The following is a 20356-nucleotide window of genomic DNA, read 5'->3' on the forward strand; positions in this document are numbered from 1 at the left end:
TACAGAATAAGTGCCACACCTGCCCCTACATCTCCTCCATCACTACCACTCAGGGCCCCAAACAGTCCTCCAGGTGAGGTGACATTTTGCCTGTGAGTCTGTTAGGGTCATCTACTGTATCCAATGCTTCCAGTGTGGCCTTCTGTTTATTACTGAGATTCAAGGTAGATTGGGAGATTGCTTCACGGAGCACATTTGCACCATTCACCACAAAAAGTGAGAATTTCAAGTGGCCACCCATTTCAATTCTACTTTCCATTCTCACTCTAACATGTAACTCTAACATGGCTCCTCTACTACAATGATGAGGCCACACTCAGGTTGGAGGAGTAGCGCTTTATATTCTAGCTGCATCCAACCTGATGGCATGAGCATCGATTTCTCAAACTTCTGGTAATTGCCCCCCGCCTCCTTCACAATTCCCCATTCCTGTTTCCCTCTCTCACCTTATCTCCTTACCTGCCCATCACATCCCTCTGGTGCTCCTCCCCTTCTCTTTCTTCCATTGTCCTCTCCTATAAGATTCCCCCTTCTCCAGCCCTTTATCTCTTTCACCAAATTCAAGTTCTTTACTTCACCCTCTTGCCCTGTTTCAGTTTCACCTATCACCTGCCACCTTGTACTTCTTCCTGCCCTGTCTCTACCATCTTAGTCTGACTCCTTCCTGCTTCCTTTACAGTCTTGACAAGAGTCGTGGTCCAAAACATTAACTCTATTCTTTTCATAGGTGTTGTCTGACCTGCTGAGTTCCTTTAGCCTTTTGTATGTTTTACTTTGGATTTCAAATATCTACAGATTTTCGTGTCTCTGAAAAACTGAAGCTTCTCTGGTCAAATGAGCTCAGAAAATGGAATTAGGAGTAGGAATTCATTTTAGTTGCTACCATACCACGTATGAAAGTATCAGTCATTGTTTGGGTAAATCTCTACCTAATCAGTTGCACTTAAATCCATAGACATAAATGTGCCAAGGTATAACCAAACTCTGACATGTCCTTAGTGGGAGTGAACAAAGACAAATCTCCCCTTTCACCTCTTAGCCTCATAATGTGTTGTTCAATTATCTCGTTTTATATATCTATTTCCACATAAAAGCTGGCAAATGGCTAATGGACAGATCAGTACTGTACAGGCATGGACGTTTTGTAGCAGGTTAAGTACTGATATTTTATAAAATGAGGCATTTATCAACTTTGATGAAGACTCAAATCTCAAGCGCTCTGTTTTCAAAATTTTGTTATACACAGAATGGCAGGAATGGTCAAAATAATGTTATTGTCATCACATAGTGATGATTAGAGTGCATTACATCTGTTATGAAGCAGAACAACACTGTGACTGCTTTTGTGAAAATGAAGACTATTTATGGTGTTCCATTTAAGATAAATTGCTGTGACAGAGTTTATTGCAGTAAATCTATCAAGTATTTACTGTACAGTCTTCACACATTTCTGTGCCCTGTAACACAAAATCAACCTGTTCACATATATCAAAGTAGCAGTGGTTCTGTGCTGATCCTTGGCAACTTCACTACACACCTCTCTCCACTTTGAAACATTCTATGTCAGTGCTGCTACTGCCAGTATTGTTCTACGGTCTTCTTTTGCTTGCAAGTCTATTACAAAGTGTTTCATTGAAGTCCTTTTTTTTAAACTCCTACTTTAGCAAATATGATCAAAATCCAATCAATTTGTATTCAGATTTCATAATTTTAATCATTTCTATCTTTTTAGATCCAAATTCCTTGCAATAATAAGCTAACATTGTAAATAGAATTGAGTCATTTGCAAGGTTCATCCTCAAAATCAGCACAGACTATAACATTAGCCAAAAGCTGTTATAATCCTTACTAATATAAGGCAGTTATAACTTCAACTGGCTGTTATCTTTCAATATGTAATTATAACATTAAAAAAATCCATCTTCACTCTCTCTGGTGCACACACACGTTGAATGATTAGCAGTTCTTTTTAACTGATTCATTTCTTGGTCTTTCACTTTATGTTACTATAAATTCTCTTCTAGTTTTCTCTCATATTTCTGGATATTTTTTCTTCTCTGCTTGTACATGAACATAAAACAATACTGTGCATTGTATTTAATTTCCAGAAATTAGTTTCCTTTGCAGAAATCCAGTATTAGAAATAGAGTACAACATACAGCAATTTTGATAATTGAGAATTTAAAAGATGGTTGAATAGGTTGAATTTGTTTTCTCCTCTCTCCCTTTGTCTTTGACTCGCTCTTTCTCTCATTCTTCCCTGCCACTTTTGTTTTCAGAGGTAGTTATCACTTTGGATCTTGTCTCCTGACAGTTAACTCCCCAACAACAGAAAGTTAACTGGCATGATTTTCTTGTTGCAATTCAGTACATCTTTCAACAATAATACATACATGTTTATCGCAAAGGCAGGCCCAACAAATCCTTACAGAGAGAGCAACTAGGTGCCAAAACAGTAAAACTAGAAGTCGGTGAATACTAAAAGGTCCAGGTTGTAAGTGAGTAAATGGAACAGCAGTCGATATTTCCAGTTTAAAACTTAGATCTCATAATCATGGAGTCCAAGATCGTAAAGCAATGAATTTTGATGGCAGTGGATGGCCTTTAGTGTGGGAAACAATATCAAGGAGAAATCAATGGGAATGTAAAAGTAGGTAAAGCATTTGTAGAGTGAATATGTGAATAGATGTAGCTACCACAAAGAAACTGGGAACGTTAAACCTGCTTGAATTTGGAAACCAGCAGGCAGAGAAGCCAATCAATGTTTGGAGGGAATGAATGTGAAGAATGGGGACAGGAATCAAAAACATAATCTGTCGGCCTACTTGTGAGCTAACATCAGTGATACATCTTTCATTACACCCGTTGCATAGGTGCAAAGCTCGAATATAGGCACTGACAAAATGTTGTACAAGGTTGGAAACTGAAGATGAGGTTGCCAAGTATGCTATTTTTTCAGTGACAGGGGCAATAGACAATAGACAATAGATGCAGAAGTAGACCATTCGGCCCCTCGAGTCTGCACCGCCATTCTGAGATCATGGCTGATCATTCACTATCAATACCCAGTCCCTGCCTTGTCCCCATATCCCTCGATTCCCCTATCCATCAGATATCTATCTAGCTCCTTCTTGAAAGCATCCAGAGAATTGGCCTCCACCATCTTCCGAGGCAGTGCATTCCACACCTCCACAACTCTCTGGGAGAAGAAGTTTTTCCTCAACTCTGTTTTAAATAACTGACCTCTTATTCTCAATCCATGCCCTCTGGTACTGGACTCTCCCAACATCTGGAACATATTTCCTGCCTCAATCCTATCAAATCCTTTAATTATCTTAAACGTTTCAATCAGAGCCCCTCTCAATCTCCTCAGTTCCAGTGTGTACAAGCCCAATCTCTCCAATCTCTCTGCCTAAGACAGGGAGGCAGGGATTTTTAAAAAGGATTGGAGCATATGGTTCAGATTATTGAGGAGTGGACATGTGTGAAAGTCTGAAGCTTGGAGATTCACTGGGTTAGGAGCATGAGCCCATTATATTGTTAGGAGGGTTAGAACAGTTAGTTGAGGTGGTATATATGTGGTCTAGGTGGATCAGAAAATTAGGATATTTAAGGAACTTTAGAGCCTCAAATGGTCAGGGTTCTGAGTGGCACATGAGATTTTTTTTTGGGGTAGTGATGTATGCTTTTAGCATTAGGCAAGTATGAGGCTTGTCTTGGCTCCATATGTTTGATTAAAGATCATTCCACTTTAATCAAACTAGTAGAGCATTGATTAAAACATGGCTGTTCCAATAGTGACCAGTATTGGCCATCCCAGGACAACATAGTCAAAATTGCCAAGTAATGCTTCAAAAAGTGAAATGCATGGAAAATTATGTCATCTTATGTATGAATGATGTAGTAACTATCCCACATTTGAGGAATGCCTGTTTGACCTTTTGGAGTGACATGCAACAACTGGGAAATGGTGTATTTTTTTTGAGGTTATAAATTTTCAATTGCATAACACTAGAAAAACTCAATTTCTTGTCTATTGATTGTAACAGAAATCAGTCTCTTATTTTTTCAAAAAAACAGTTTGATAAAGTTGTTCAGTAAACTCCAATCAAAGTGATCTTTATATTTTCATAGATTTGATACAGCTTTTGTAAATAATTGCAGTTTGAAAAGCTAACTCAACCATTATTGTTAAAAATGCAAAGCACAGCATGTAAGTATTATTTTCAAATGAAAATCCCATTTTTTATTTCAATGCTACCATGTTGATTACATCTCCTGCCTCGCAGCAAAATCAAGTCCCTATGGGTTTTGGGTGACATTATTTGTCTGACCCTCCAATATGAATATTGGCCAAACTGTTCCAATTTACTGCCTCAGCTCTTGAAATTAATAACTTGCCTGGAAGCAGTTGTTTTCTTGAGAAAAGCCAGCTTTTATTAGCACTGAAAAATTCTGTGGTCTCATACACTGCAATCGTGGCTTAACTATACAAAGTATATTAATATCCTCTCCAACAGAAGGAACTCAGCAGGTCAGGCAGCATCTATTTCTGTCTTAATTCCTTCATCATTTTGTGTATGTTGTTCTGGATTTCCAGAATCTGCAGAATCTCTTGTGTTTAATGTCCTCTCTTCATGCTGGGTTTACTTAACATTCATTCACAGTATTAGAAAGAACGTATTTTGAGGTTGCTGGACTTTGTGGTCAAAATAATCATGAGAATGGAGGATGTAACAATTTAAAATACTGATAATTTGGTATTTAAATCTCTATCAAAGCTTGAACACAAAATTGTGCAATGTTAAAGGTGCTAGTCAGCTCCAGAATCAATCTGATTTGGCATAAACATTGTAATTAATGCTGGATGTAACTATGGGGAGGAGGTTAGCAAAGGAAGACTTATTGAGCACCTGAAGACCGGGTAGGCACTGATGTCAATTACTACTTAATGTTGACTTTGCATCACTGCTGACATTTTGCTGTTCAATTCTCCAAGAAAGGTTGTCTTTTAACTCCACATAGTTTAATAACAGATCAGCTAGAGGACACCTCTAACAAAATATTTTTAAATCAAATCATCATCTAACTTTTGGTTAGTTATTGACTGAATACTGTTGTTGTTTAAGTGATGTGCTTGTTATTTTTTAGTAGCTGTGATCAAAATGTTTGAAATTTTATGCATACAACATGTGCTTCTTTTGTGATGGTATTAAGTTTGCTGTTCATGAAGTTCAGAACTCCAACAAAGATCTTAAACCTTATCCAATATAAATAGCTATGGTTGCCCTCACTTAAGAACTGTTACCCTTTAAAAGCAGAATCACTTCCCTGTTCATTCTCCAAGATGAAGTTAGCTGCCAAGACCTACTATTTGAGTGTTTCCCCCACCCCCTTCCACCAAGGAGGAAATAGTTCCAGCTAGTAAAGCAGCTTAAACACAGTTCATTTAATTTTAGTGACACATATTTAAATTCAGATAAAATTCTGAAAACACATTTAAAACTCATCAAGGATTTCTACCTTATAAAATATTTCCAAATTACAAGCAATTTCTACAACAAAGGATTTCCAAAACACAGGTACATACCAGTGGGTTGTCCATTGCAGAAATGGAAGGCTGAGGAAAGGATTCTAATTACATCGTCTTTCTGTCATTCTTCTTGTTGTCCCTTGATCATTCCTAAAAAGCGTGACTGCTTTCTTACGTTTATACTGTTTTTCTGCCACTTGGATAACTTCATATCAATAGTCTTAAAGCTTCTGGCAACAGAGATCCAAAGTACCCACAATTAATGTTGTGAAAGACGACTCTCTAAGTAAGCAATTCTCACAACTATTGATCATTAAGCTATTTGATGTGCTAAGTGATAGTATCAATCTGGTCTGCAAGCTTCCTTGAACTGAATGACTTAGCCTGTTTTGGCTGGTTTGATGCAGGTCAATTAACAAAACTCCTAGTATTTTAGACTGTATCTCTTGAGCAGTCAGCCCTTTGTTGTGGGCTAAAAGTCTGTGCTCTGTAGACAGTGCTGTTTGTTTGGAAGCTGTCCTTTTAACTTCAGACTGATTATTGCTTGCAATTTACATTAAGAACTGAAGACTGGTTCTTGTTTATATCAAGAAGCTGAGCAAAGAATGTTAGTTGGGAGTTTAACTTACTCAAAAACAAAAATACTTATTCAAAATTTGAGGCCTCCTTTGTAATTTTGCAAAATTTCCTTCAAGTTGTGCTGTCATATTCTTACTTTCACCCATTCTCTTTGAAGAAAGTATCATTTTATAATGCATGCTATCTTTGGAGAACTGACCCCTTGTGATATTGGATCTTGTACAGAATGTTGAGCCATTTAGTAATGCAAATGCACAAGTGAATATCCTGCCGCATGCTGCTTTGCCACCTACATCGAACACCAAGTGGAGATCACTCATGCAATACCCTTCTCTGGGAGTAGTCAAGTCTTGACTCTCTTCAATTAATACATATGCAGATTTGAAAGAAAGACTTCAATGGATACGATTCCTAACTTTTCTTCTTTAAGTCTGTATTCAAAATACACTCAATGGCCACTTTATTAGGTACACCAGTGTACTTGCTCATTAATGCAAATATCTAATCTACCAATCATTTGGCAGCAATTCAGGCATAAAAGCATGCAGACAGTGGCAAGAAGTTAAGTTGCTATTCAGACCAAACATCAGAATGGAGAAGTAATGTGACTCAAGTGACTGTCCGTGGAATGCTTGCTCGTGCTAAACAAAGTGATTTGAATATCTCAGAAACTGCTGATGTCCTGGGATTTTTCATGCACAACAGTCTCTAGGGTTTACAGAGAATGGAGCAAGAAACAAAAAAAAATCCAGTGAGCAGCAATTCTGTGGGTGAAAATAACTTGTTAATGAGAGCAGTCAGGAAGACAGCAGTAACTCAAATAACCATGCATTGCAACAGCGGTGTGCAGACAGCATTTCTGAATGGATAACCCTTTGAGCCTTGAAAGCTACAACAGCAGGAGACCACACCAGATTCCACTCCTGTGTCTAATAAAATGGCCACTGAGTGAACATAATTACTTTGACATTTGAATTTCTCAAACCAGTTCCTGATATGAAGAGGATAAAATTGTTTCTCCAGAAATATTAAAAATGAAGTTTTGAACACAATGTAATAATTCTTTTTTTCATGTGCTAGTTTAATAAAAAATACAGACTGGATACATTTTAACTCAGGGTAAGGAATGTTGTATAGTTGGTAAGCCTTGATGTTATGCTTTCAAGATCTTGGCTTTATACACCAAGGAGCACTCTGCTGACATCGATGCAATCAACCTATTTCTTCATTAGACACTAGGGAGTAGAAAATCATGTTTTCTTCCTTTCATTAACTGTGCAATAAAATAGTAGCTGTATTTTGGAAGCAGGGAGATTCAATGCAAGTGTTCTTGGTTGAACCAATATGCATATTAACATAATCTGAATCCAGGTGGTCTATATTCTGTTTAATACACTGATCAAGTCTACTATATATTTATGAAACACACACAAAATGCTGGTGGAATGCAGCATGCCAGGCAGCATCTATAGGGAGAAGCGCTGTCAACATTTCAACATTTCAAGCTGATGAAGGGTCTCAGCCCGAAATGTCGACAGCCCTTCTCCCTATAGATTCTGGCTGGCATGCTGTGTTCCACCAGCATTTTGTGTGTTGCTTGAATTTCCAGCATCTGCAGATTTCCTTGTGTTTGCCTATATATTTATGATGTGTGATGCTTTTGCATTTCACTGTATCTAATCTCTTGGGAAAACCAAAAATCAAAAAAAAAATCTGGGAATATGGCCAGTGAAAAGGTAAATGGGAATTGTCTCAGGAATCAAAACCAGCCAAGAAATCAGACTGAGTATCAGCGTAGCGGCTGTAAATTCAGTTACCATAGGTATGATGAAGTAGCAATGCTCTGAAGCCATTCGATTCCTACATAAAGAGCTAGCCTATTCCCACACTTTCAGAATTTAAACTTACTGTCTGGGGTTCCTCAATCTGTCAAACTGAAACAAGCTATTAATAGTCATATAACTCATTCCTCTGGTTAATTTATATAATTCTATCATATTGTCTGTGCTGCTTTAAAATATTTAGAAACTTTCTAAATAAAAGTCCTGAATAAGCAATTTTTGGTGAGATGGAAAATCAGTATTGTAGCTCTCCTTTGAATCCTTCTGAAGACAATTAAATAATTTATTGTCTGCATGGACTAGACCAGCATGGACTCTGACCAGCATGCCATCAAATTGTAGGCAAATACTTTTAGGTATGTTTATTAGTGGTATATACATACTGTACTTAGCATAAACATTGGTACATTATATGGAAGCATGTAACTGCTAAAGATTCCAAATTATGTACTTGGAGTTATCTAATCACGCTTTTTATTTTTTATTTGTGCTGTTTTTTCCTCAGTCTGGACACATAGTAACATAGATCACAGAAAGTCAATGATTAAATAAGTAAGGCTTTATTAAAATCACCTTAAAGTGCAGAGAATAGACACTTGCAACATTGGCTTTCACATTAACTTTGGACTGTGAAAAGCAATTGAAAGCTTTCAAGAAACTTCTATGAAGGAATTCAATGTAGAGTACAGAGTGAAACAAAAATGCTGCCAGTTCATGGTCAACCCAGTTAGAAAAGTAATTCAATGTAATATTTCCTTTCTTGTCCATCTGTGAGCATCTGTGGCTGGTACTGTGGGCATGTGTATGAGGTTGTGTTGGTGATTTTGGTAGAGGGTATGAAGGGAATCATCTCAATTGACAACTTTCTTGACATCTGTACATTTGGACGGTGGTGGGAGATTATTTTCAGTCCTTGTCTGAGGCTAGTTTCTATGCTATGTTATGGAGTTGGCCAGCCCAAGCCAGGAATCAAATCAGGAGTGTTCCTGATATGTGTAATTCAGCTGCTGCTGAAATAAGTTAGACAACATATCAAAGAGCTCAGTGGAAAATGGGTGGTTCTTGTTTTGAATTATTAAATTAGCCTTTTAGTCTCTTGTCTATCAGGGATTACAAGAAAATGAGAAGATTTCCTATGATCTGAGAAATCTTAATAGCATCTTGGCTGGAAAGAAAATTACTTTTGCTATTTAAAATCCATTGTATTATGAGATGGTGAAATAGGACAAATATTGACTACAAAGAAGGAAAATTGCTTTCTCCAGCAGGTCATCAACTGCCCCTTTTGACTATAATAGCTCAAGAGACTTAACATGCAACATAGATCCAACTAGGATTTCAGGTCTACTTATGACATACGTCCAGGTTCAACATAATGAATAGGATTACTATATTTTTCATTCACGATATTTCAGAATACTGTATCAAGAACTTACATTGCAAGTATCAGAAGCGGCACATTTTAGATCAGTGGTCTTTGTGGAACTTGGCAGAATTCCTTTATTTTTACGCTGATGTCAGGGCACCTAAACTACTAACAATGTATTACTTTTGACGCCTAGAATTAATTTAGTCTTTCGCTTTATTCCTAATCTCCTAAAGGTATCCAATCCCAGTTCTGCACAAGGTGAGGTTTAACTCATGAGGCACATGCACATTAAGCCTGAATAAATTCCCTTTGAATTGTTTAATATTGCCTTTGAAGTAGATGAATAAAATGTTATTCCCAGGGGAAGGCTATCAGGAGCAATATTACATACAGAGACTTGACAAAGACTAGCAAAGGGATGGGAGCAATCTGACTCATTTCATTTCCACAGTGAAAACCCTGTTTCAACAACCATGAGAGGGTTTCTTCGCTGTCACTGCCTATCTTTTATGTGAATTAAAACATATTGATCGTATTTTCTTTGAACTGCATTGTTGCCAAAAATATTAATGTTATGAATTCAGATTTTCCATTGATATTCATTTCTAAAGCAAAGTGTTAATGTAGCGTTACATTTCTTCTAGCATGAAGCTGGTGTAAAATATGAAACAGTCAGTGGAGCTGTTGTTTTCAGAGAGATCTGTTGTAAATGGTAATGTATAATGCATGGGCTCTTTAGAATTCTTACCAATCATAACCGTTCAGTGCACACAGTTCACATTGATTTCTTTTCAAACTTTCATCACATTTACAGATAAAAAGGACTATCAACAGTTCTGCATGCTCGTCTCAGTACAGAAGAGCTGGTGTTTTACTCCAAAATAAATCAGCTTCTTGTTCAATTATTAACAGTCTGCAACTAATTTTATTGTTAACAGCAATGTAAAGCTCCAGTGTATTGATTTAATAGTATTACAATAATACTTAATTCCAGCAGACAACACACTGAGTGTCTTTTATTTACACTGGAGCCCAGAATATGATTCTTGCCCTTAATCAATCCATCGCACTGGCAGTTCAGCTGAAATCTTACAACTGACCATTTTGTGAGATGTCAATTTCTTCTACAGCCACTTTTATACTTTTGTTTTGTCTCCTTTTCTTGATAAATAAAACCTTATATGCTCTTTGATATAATCTGCATGAAAATCATTTTTCTTCCATGACACTTTCTGAGCTACATGATCTACGAGCAAAGATCAAGTGCTCTGCTGAATTGGTTTCTTATCCTCCTTTACCTATTTAAGGCGAATTAGCATTCAGTTGCTGCCAGTTGTGGAAAGGTCTGATCCAGGGAATTAATAAATGATCCAAGAGTCATTCTGTGGTGCCATTACTTGAGATTGAGATTACTGTAACTCTAATAAAACAACTGACATTACAGTGCCCTCCCGCCACCTCCGATTTATGATCTGAGTACAATATGCACGTGCTTCTTGCAATAGTCATTTCACTGATAGTTCATTGAGATACAGTCTTTTGATACAAGTGACTCTAACCAAACTACCGACCGTCCTCATTAGTTCATCTCCAGCATCTGTTGAATCCAGACCAGGTCCCCTTCGTTGCCACAGTAACCTCAAACCTGTGAGTTCTTACATTAAGGTGAAAACCCCTTTCTTGATACAAAAGCTGCAAATGTAATTTTTCATTTGCCCTGATAAGTTTCACCCTACCTCTCCTTCCATGCCGAGCAAACAGGACTTTAGATCAGTAGTTGGCTCACTGGGCATGTTTTGTTAAGCAGTCCCTGCATGGTGGGAGTTGATGACTCTTGATTTCACCTTTTTTGGCACAGAAAAGGTGATACCTGAGCTCATTGACCTTGGTGATCGATGCTTTTGGGGCATACAGGAGACATGTAAATGCCTCCAGTTTGTCCATCAGTTCTGGGGAGAGGTCCCATTCCTGACCCAACTCTAAGCATCTGTCTTGAGTTTCCCTGTTGCTGGTCAGGAGTTTTAAGGCACTTGTCTTTCCTTTGCCTGCAAAAGCACTTACGGTGTCACATCCTGTATATGCGTGCAACCCGATGAGAGCCCTACAAACCTCTATGCCAACCGTGGCAGCAACCTCCCTGATGTCTACAAGCCTTGTATGGGTTCTAGTGCCACACTTCTGAAACAATGGGGCCTCAATCTTGTCACAAAATGCTAGTCATGATAAAGACATCCGTGTCTTTGGAGCAGATCACTACAGTTGCATACAGAATTTTCTCCTGTAGCTTTGCTCTGTACTTCGCCTTCCTCCATTCATGGACTATGAAGCTAATGAGACTGTTTTTGTTACTGACTTTGGTCAGGAAGCTCCTCCACTGCCTCACCATCTGTGTGCCTGTGACACCTTGCAACTCATGACCAGTCTCTTCACCCCGTAGAGATCTTTCACTATTCTTGATAGAGTTCTCCTTGTATGTGTCAAACACGTCTATTCTGCAACTCTGACTGACTTCCCTCTTTGTAAACTTTGTTTACATTGTAACACTTGATCACTCCGGCCGAGCTGTGATGTGCCTTCAGGAGTCTGTGTGTCTTTGTTCACTGTGGCTTCAATAGTGTGGTCCACAGGGATCTTTTGACAGCTGCACTAAGAATTGGCCTGTCTTAAAGACCTCATACACAGAAGGATTCTTCTCTGGGAACTTCATTATCTGAGCAAAATAAAGGGACAGATACCTGGCATAATTCATCTTATCATAGGCAAAACACCTTATAGCATGGAGGTGCAACTCCCAATCCCCCTAACGAGAGGCACGCAGAAGCCCAAGTACTATGTTCTCTACCATGTCAATGTATGATATCCGGAATGTGGATAGCTCTCCATTTTTGTGACGGAGGTGTTCCAGAAAGTCAGTCCACAGGGTTATCAGCTCAGCAGATTGTTAACTTTGCAGTAGATTGTTCAACTTCTGTTGGTTCAAGTCACTGGCCATGTTGTTCACATGGTCTAAGAATGATTTGAAGAAGCTATCATCACTGCAATGCTATCACATATTTTCTAGCATTAGGGGTGTATACCTTGCCAAAAATCACTGTAAGAATTATTCTCCCCAGATGGTACTGGTGGCCTAAATTTGGGGTCCTGGCTCACAGACTATATACTGTATGTAATGCAAACACTTCTTCAGGTATAGCATAGTTTCAATTGTGGTATCCCCTTAGATAGCTAAAATGCTCTAATTAATTACGACATGAAACTCTGACAATTAGCATTTCTGAAGTTTGTGGTTATAGAGACCTAATAGCCTGATCTTTGTATATAACTATATTTTGTGTATCATTGACGTGGATAGTCAAAAACCACAGGGGGTTAGAGGGAAAAATACATGGGTAAACTTAGCCAATGCATGTCTCCCCTCATAAGTTGAATACTAACTAAGCCTTTGAATCTTTCATGAGAAACTAGGATATTAAACTTTCTGAATGTGTTCATCTTTACTGTAAAGACACCTGGTCATTTTAATGTGGGCATTGTTAGCCACTCTTTCTGCATCATCTACAACTTTTGTTATCCACCAGAGACCCAATTTGAGCATTAAGTAATCAATAGTCCACTGCAATGTTCTTCAAATTATACCTCATTCATGCATCTTTTGTCTTGTTAAAAGAGCTGATAAAGATTTTATTTCTCAGATTTATAATTCACTACATTCTTTCAGAAACTTTTTTTTAAAAAAGAGCAACTTGTTAACACATTCAGAGTATTTGGAATAACAGTTACTAATCATAACTCTTTGATAAAATCTGCTTCTGTCAACATAAATTCAATCTGAATATCCTTACATTCAACTTGAATCACTTGAGACCTCACAGTGCTTTCATTTTGTTACTTGTTTCTTGCTTGTGCCTTTCAATTTTGTTTTTGGCACCAAGCACTGGCCAGAAGTTAAAAGGCACTTGAGAGCCTTTTGTGGATTTGCATTTCAATCAATTTCCAGCCTTCTTCATTTAATAATTCCTGGTCTTGTTCAAATAACATTGAGGTTTATACTTTTGTCATTATTCTAGTTTTACCTTTAACTTGAACAGTAAGATCAGTTCTGCATTTTAATTGAAAACATAGAATTTCAGTGCTCACTCTATAGTGTCTCATCAACACTAGAGAGAAGCATAAAGAAAACACAGATGAATTGTGATTCAATTAAAACAAAGAAACAGGACAAAGAGAATCAAGTAATTCAAAATATGAGGAAATAAGAGACCATTAGCTGAAAAAAAACTCCCAGAACCATAAGACGAAATTGTGCTGGTGGCCATGGAGAGGTACTAGCTACATCAGTATGCAGGTCAGACTTTTCCTCACTACTGTGCCTGCACATTCCAAGGTAATAGTCAGGATTGAACCCAAGGCACTGTTCCCTCTGAGATGCATAGGTGCGGGCAGTAAATGCAGTAAATTCAGTGTTTCCACACACAGCCTTTGTTGCCACACAACATGAATTTTCTTTTATATATTGTTAATGATATTTTGTGATTAATTTTGAAATCTACTCTAATGTATCATGTCTTCTGTCTTATGGTCTTATCCTACGTCTTACGGTCTTATAAGTGTATGGGGTTGAGTGGGATCTGGGATCAGCCATGATGGAATGGCAGAGCAGACTCGATGGACTAAATGGCTTAATTCTGTTCTATGTCTTATGGTCTTGTGGTCTAATTATAAAATACATTGTAATTAATTATGTGCTAATGAATATAATCCTTAAGTTTTCCAAAAAGTAAATGTCCCAAAACCTTTACTTTGAAACATTTTAGAGCTTAAATGTATTTACATTGTCAGTGTTTCAAATTACAACACTGTTCCAAATTTGTAATATTAAACACAGATTGAAAGTTGGTAGGGCTTAGCAATACCATTTATTGGAGTGACAAAGTGAAAGTTCAGCTTGCATCCCTAAGCTCTGATATCAATACTGCACCAATTATTTGATTCATTCAATGTGTGTTTATCACATTTACAGATTTCCTGACAACGAGTTAAAGGAATGGCAAGCTTTTGACTATGTTGCAATTCCAAATGCAACCAGTTTTGAATCTGGACAAAACAATGTTGTATGACAGACAAAAAAAATACTCAACTACTATTATCAACTATGACATAAGCATTACCCCAAAAACTATCACAGCAATACCATGATTTCAAATCTGTCAGTTCTAAGAATGTTAAGACTGATTCAATTAAAACGTTCACTGATACAATGAAGAATTTGAAGAACTGTCAATTCTTGTTGACATCACTGGGACATTTCAAGCTTCTAATGCTGACTGTGAATGTGGATTCAGTCTTATAAATTCAATCAAATGTAATTCCAGAAACAGACTAGAAGTTGAACCCTTGGATAATCTAATGAGGATTAAGACATATCTTTCATCTTGCTGGAAAATTAATCTGGACAATGTTTATAGACAATGGATTTGTAATACAGACAGACAAGAAAAAGTTTATGAAATGTGAAAGATTTTTTTTGTTGTACTGTATTTCATTATAGCCTTCATTTAATAAATGAAATCAAAAGTACATGATTTTTCAATTTTAATTCTAAATATTCACAGCATACATATATAAAAAATAAAGTGCCAAGCAGTTTTCAGCCATGTAAAAAATTCCTTCTTAGAGCGGTAAGAAAAAAATTTGAGGGAACATTCACTCTGGGTCAGATGCTATCAAGTCTGATTCCCTGATCCACACCTGGATTCACTATTGAAGGTCAACCACTGCTTTGCATTGTCATGAGCTGAACAAGCTTAACTCTGTGCCACCACTGCTGCAATATTTAGCATATTTAACAAAGCCTCATACATTTGAAAGGGGTTCTATGTGAAGATATGTTTTATTCCCTTTTAAGTTACATCATTATTTTCTGTTAATTTATGTAATGAATGCTTTAAAGATGCTTTAGATAAATATATTATCTCTTAATTTTTTTTACTATTTGAAATAACAAATCTATTCCAAGTGTTTGTAGATGTTCCTAACTGTAGACATTTGGAGACAATTAAATAGCCCTTTGTCCATATTAGCTGTTAAAGGGCCATCAGGGTTGTTAGATGCTTACAAACCAGGATTCACCATGAGAAACATAGTTGGTAACAGCAAATAACTCCACTTTGCAATGGGGTACTACAGTTGAAGATCATTTAGATCCACTTGGCTGCACTGGTTAGTACAGTCATGGCCAAATTAGGATGATGTAATGAGGATGGTGGCAGAAAGGGTTGATAGGTTGAGGCAAGAGTTGGTGAGTATGTACAGGCCAGATCAAATGCAATCTAGTCTGTATCTGAGACAATATTACATGTGATTAACCAGCATGCAAGATATTTTCTAAACCAGCTAGCTATGATTGTATTAAACATGCACAAGAAGCCCAGTTTTTCACATTATATTGAAGGGCATATAATATTGGAGAATTAACTAAAGAATTGGTAATTTATGATCCACTATCTTGCCATCTCAAAGTGTATATCTCATAATAAGCAAGTACCGACATTAGTGGTGGATAAATAGCAGTTTAATCCATAGGTGATCGTATCATGTTTATCTAATGGTAATATGCTACTGTGTGACACTGTCTATGGATTCAAATGTATCTGTTCTGCATTGCTGGAAATATCACTGGGACAGATAAAACAAAGGTGTTTCATTTTGAGCAGGAGCATAAACACAGCAGGAGATAAGATGACACAATTTTTATAGCATACATAAAATAAATTTGGATATCGTGATAGTCCTTGGATCTAAACCAACCCATTAGCAATGACTTGCATAAGAATGATATTTTTCATGTATCATGATTCCTTAAACCTCAGTATTTGTGAAATGCTTTCACTTCAGCTGGGAGGTAAAGATCATGCCTGAACTGTTGATTTTTTTAACATTATTTTCTTTTATTAGGCATGGGAGAATATGTGCATTAGTCAGAAGAAATAAGATAATCCATGTCTCATGTACAGTTGGATCACAGTGCATTTCCATGCAAAGAATATTATTTATGGACTGTAACATTTATATAAATCAGGGTAGTACATATCTAAAAATATTTAACATACTTTGGAATATATTTGAAACTTAAAGATGGTGAGGAACCAGCATATAGGAGAAAGATTGAAAATTTGGCAGAGTGGTGCCACAACAATAACCTCTCTCTCAATGTCAGCAAGACCAAGGAGTTGATTATTGACTTCAGGAGGAGGAAAACCCAGAGGCGCATGAGCCAGTCCTCATTGGAAGATCAGAGGTAGAGAGGCTCAGCAACTTAAAATTCCTCAGTGTTATCATTTCAGATTACAATTATGAAGAAAGCACAACAGTGCCTCTACATCCTTAGAATTTTGCGAAGGTTCAGCACGACATCTCAGATTTTGACAAATTTCTATAGATGTGTAGTGGACAGTATATGGCCTGGCTGCATCACAGCCCAGTATGGGAACAACAATACCCTTGAACGGAAAATCAAACAAAAAGTAATGGTTAAGGCCCAGTCGTTCTTGGGTGAAGCCTTCCCCACCATTGAGTACATCTACATGGAGTACTAATGCAGGAAAGCAGCTTCGGGGTGCCCACCACCCAAGCAATGTTCCCTTCACTGCTGCCATCAGGAAGAAGGTACCGGAACCTCAAGACCCACCTCCAGGTTCAGGAACAGTTATTGTCCCTCAGTCATCAAGCTCTTGAACCAGAGGTGAAAACTTCACTCAACTTCACTTGCCCCATCACTGAACTGTTCTCACAACTTAGGGGTTCACTTTCAAGGTCTCTCCATCTCACATTCTAGATGTTTATTAATTGTGTATTTAATATTATTTCTTTTTTCTTTTGTATTTGCACAGTTTGTTCTCTTTTGCATATTGATTGCTAGTCTGTCCTGTTGTGTGTGGCCTTTCATTGATTCCATTATGTTTCTTGGATTTAGTGTGTGTGCCAACAAATCTCATGGTTGTATGTAATGCCCTATATGTATTTTGATAATAAATTTACTTTGAATTTGAACTTTGAAAAAGCAGTCAGAAATTTGGTCATGAAGTACAATCTTTCTTTAGAGTTACATTTATGTATGCTTCCAGAGAAGAAGATACTTATACTGCATTCTGGGTCTCATTCTTGGCTGCCACTCCAGATGTTGAGCTGGACAATAATGGAAAAGACATTTTATGTACCAGATTCCATGGTCTAATGTTATAATGCATTAGTTGTAATTCTTGCTTTAAGCAGTTCCAGGTCAAGCTATTACAGAGCCAGTGGGTTATAGGTCACTGTTTGTTCCTTAGCTGCAAAATTTAAAGAGTGCGGCACAGGGAACCTGGCTCAGATAGATTTGCTTTGAATTGTTCACCTCAGCTAATCTTAGTATGCAAATGCTCCTACTCCAAACTAAGCCCACCTTTACCTGCACACAGCCCGTGCACTCAACCCCGGTTATTCAACAGCACCCACCTATGGTCAACTGAATGCTCACCCTTCGAGACACCTGAACGCTGATTCACTCACCTTTTATCTGAGTGGCACCACTTATACTTAATCACTCATCTATTATCTCAGTGGCACTCACCAACCATAATTGCCATTTGCAGACTTCGATGTACTGACTCCCAGCAGGGACCATTTTCCCTGACTTAGTGACTACCAACATTTAACCTTGAGCAGCACCCCACCCTGCATTTCAGGCCACAGCACTGTGTAAATTCTGCTAACCCCACCCCTTCTTCAATCCCTACACCTCCAGACTCCCTTGGCCCAGCCTTAGCCCCAGCATCAGGAGTTTTATTCTGCATTTACTACACAGGTGAAACACTATGTCGGAGGAACTTCTCACTTGTAAGATTGATTCAGTAACATCTGACATCCTGGGCTTTAGGACATTGTTAAATTTCCACACAGGGGACAAGACCAACAGAGCCACTAGTAAATTTTGAGTATTTTATCCAATACAGCTCATGTTTAATTCATCTCATTGGAGTGGATGAGCCAGGTTTGCTAACTTGAATGACCTCAGCTGCAGAAACTGTCAGCCGCACCGGTCTGTGGATATGTAAATAACAAAAGCTTGATTGATTAAACCTGACACCAAACTAGAACAAATGCAAATGATACAAGCAGACGGTTAGTGTTGCTGGAAACCTATAAATATAAACACTCTGAGCCTATACCACTTTGACATGAAAAGAGGTTTTTACTGGTATGAAGTTTTATTAAATGATCATGTCTTAAGCAATATTCAACTGTCACAGCAGGTTCATTACTGTTCCCCTGTTAATCTAATGATCTTACTGATGCTTTATTGTACAAATTAATAGAAATTCCCACAGATCTGCTCAGCTGATTAATTCTGTATCTTTACTTGCATTGCAGGCGTCGAGGTGTCTCTACAGAAAGTGCTGACTGAAGCCTCGGAGACTTGCACGCAGGAGTGCCTCGTCCTCGGTCACTCTGACAACTGTTGGATGCCCCCATCGCTGACTCAGTGCCAGCAGCCAAACCCTCCCCTGTCATCCATCGGATTTCAACAGAGCTGGGCAAGAGGCGGCAGGTCAGAAGGGCGGCACACCCTAGGGAGGAGCAGCAGCAAGGACGACCTCGATAAAAGCCAAGGTAGTGGCAGGCAACAGCTGTACAATGGCTCGGAGAGACAGTCCAACGCCGAGGATCCTGTGAAGGTCATTCCCCTGGCAAACTTTACACCGGCCCAACAAGGGTCCGTGTCTGGCAGCAACTCTACCTACGTTCATGAGCACCAACTTTAGAAAACACCTCAAGCAACCTTCGGCAAGCACTGAAGCCAAAATGTACATAGCCACTGCTTTCAGTCCACGTGGAGCCAACATGCCAGATTAGGAGAGCTGGTTTGCGGTACAGAACATCTGCAAACAACTGTATGCTTTAGTAAGGTAGGCCTTCTGTGTGAGTACAATTTGAATCTGCGAATCAACAGCTTCTTCTGCCATTTCATTACAAGCAACAACAAAAAATGGTGGAAATATTTTCATGGGTTGTTAAATTGCACCAAAGTCAATGGCAAGCTGGAAGGAACTATCCTTCTGGGGCTCATAATGTCAGACAAACCTGGACATCCAGCATGTAAACAAACTGATTGAAAGCAATATTTTTACTTTCAATGATCTTCTCAAAGCAGTTTTACCTGCCTAAATGTACAATTGCAATTCTTTGATGTGTTATAATTAAAGGATCCCACTCGGCGGTACAGCGATGATTTGCATGAATCATCTGTTTTGAAGAAAAACACGATGATGTACACAAGGCCTATACCATGGAACTCTATAAACTCTGTCAGTTCTACTCTGGTCAGGGATGAGAATACATTCATTCAGCATGTGATCTGGTGATATCATGTTTTTTTCCTATCACTGGGTGATGTATCTGCTCAAAACATGAGCACAGCTTTGTATTAAATAGCACTCCATTCAGGAACTCATCTCAGTAAGAAGGTCCAGCAGGTTTGCGGAACAACCTTTCTTGGCCTTAGAGCCACAATATCTGGTGTTCAACCCTTGAACAATCAAATATAAAATTCTTTGCAATGTAGGTCTTTTTAATGTCAAAAGGATTGAATGCCATTATGTGTGCAACTCACATAGAATATATGTAGAATAGTTTGAAGCTGATGTATCAGAAATATAACATGCATTTTATACTTAAAACTTATATACTTATAGGTAAATTGGAAGTGATCTGATATTTCTATATTGTATCTTTGATTTCTGAATTAGATTGGAGCACAGATTGCTCATCTTAAAGTGGGATACTCTGCTTAAAATCTTAAAGGAGTTTAAATCTTACCAGCTCCTGCAAGGTAAATTGTTGAACTCTCTGGAGCATTACTGTGTCTTATAGCTGAATCCTGCAGGACATTCGCAGGTGCTCTAAAATATGTAACTGATGAGAGGGGTAGGTGAAGTTTGACACTGACCTTCAAGTTGCACCTGCAAATTATACTGAAGAATTGAAGTACTACCCTCT

At 38.0% G+C, this 20356-nt stretch overlaps 1 protein-coding gene across 1 annotated transcript in view; it reads left to right on the forward strand.

The window, feature by feature from the left end:
- Positions 1-20012, forward strand: part of LOC132397626 (protocadherin-9-like) — an 89639-nt gene extending 69627 nt beyond the window's left edge. The window contains exon 3 of the mRNA XM_059976403.1: positions 18731-20012. Coding sequence (XP_059832386.1) covers positions 18731-19122 — 392 coding nt within the window. The 3' untranslated portion in view covers positions 19123-20012. The remainder of the gene's footprint in view (positions 1-18730) is intronic.
- Positions 20013-20356: the final 344 nt, after the last annotated feature.

The sequence above is a fragment of the Hypanus sabinus genome, chromosome 8, assembly GCF_030144855.1.
Source record: "Hypanus sabinus isolate sHypSab1 chromosome 8, sHypSab1.hap1, whole genome shotgun sequence".
NCBI classification, from domain to species: domain Eukaryota; kingdom Metazoa; phylum Chordata; class Chondrichthyes; order Myliobatiformes; family Dasyatidae; genus Hypanus; species Hypanus sabinus.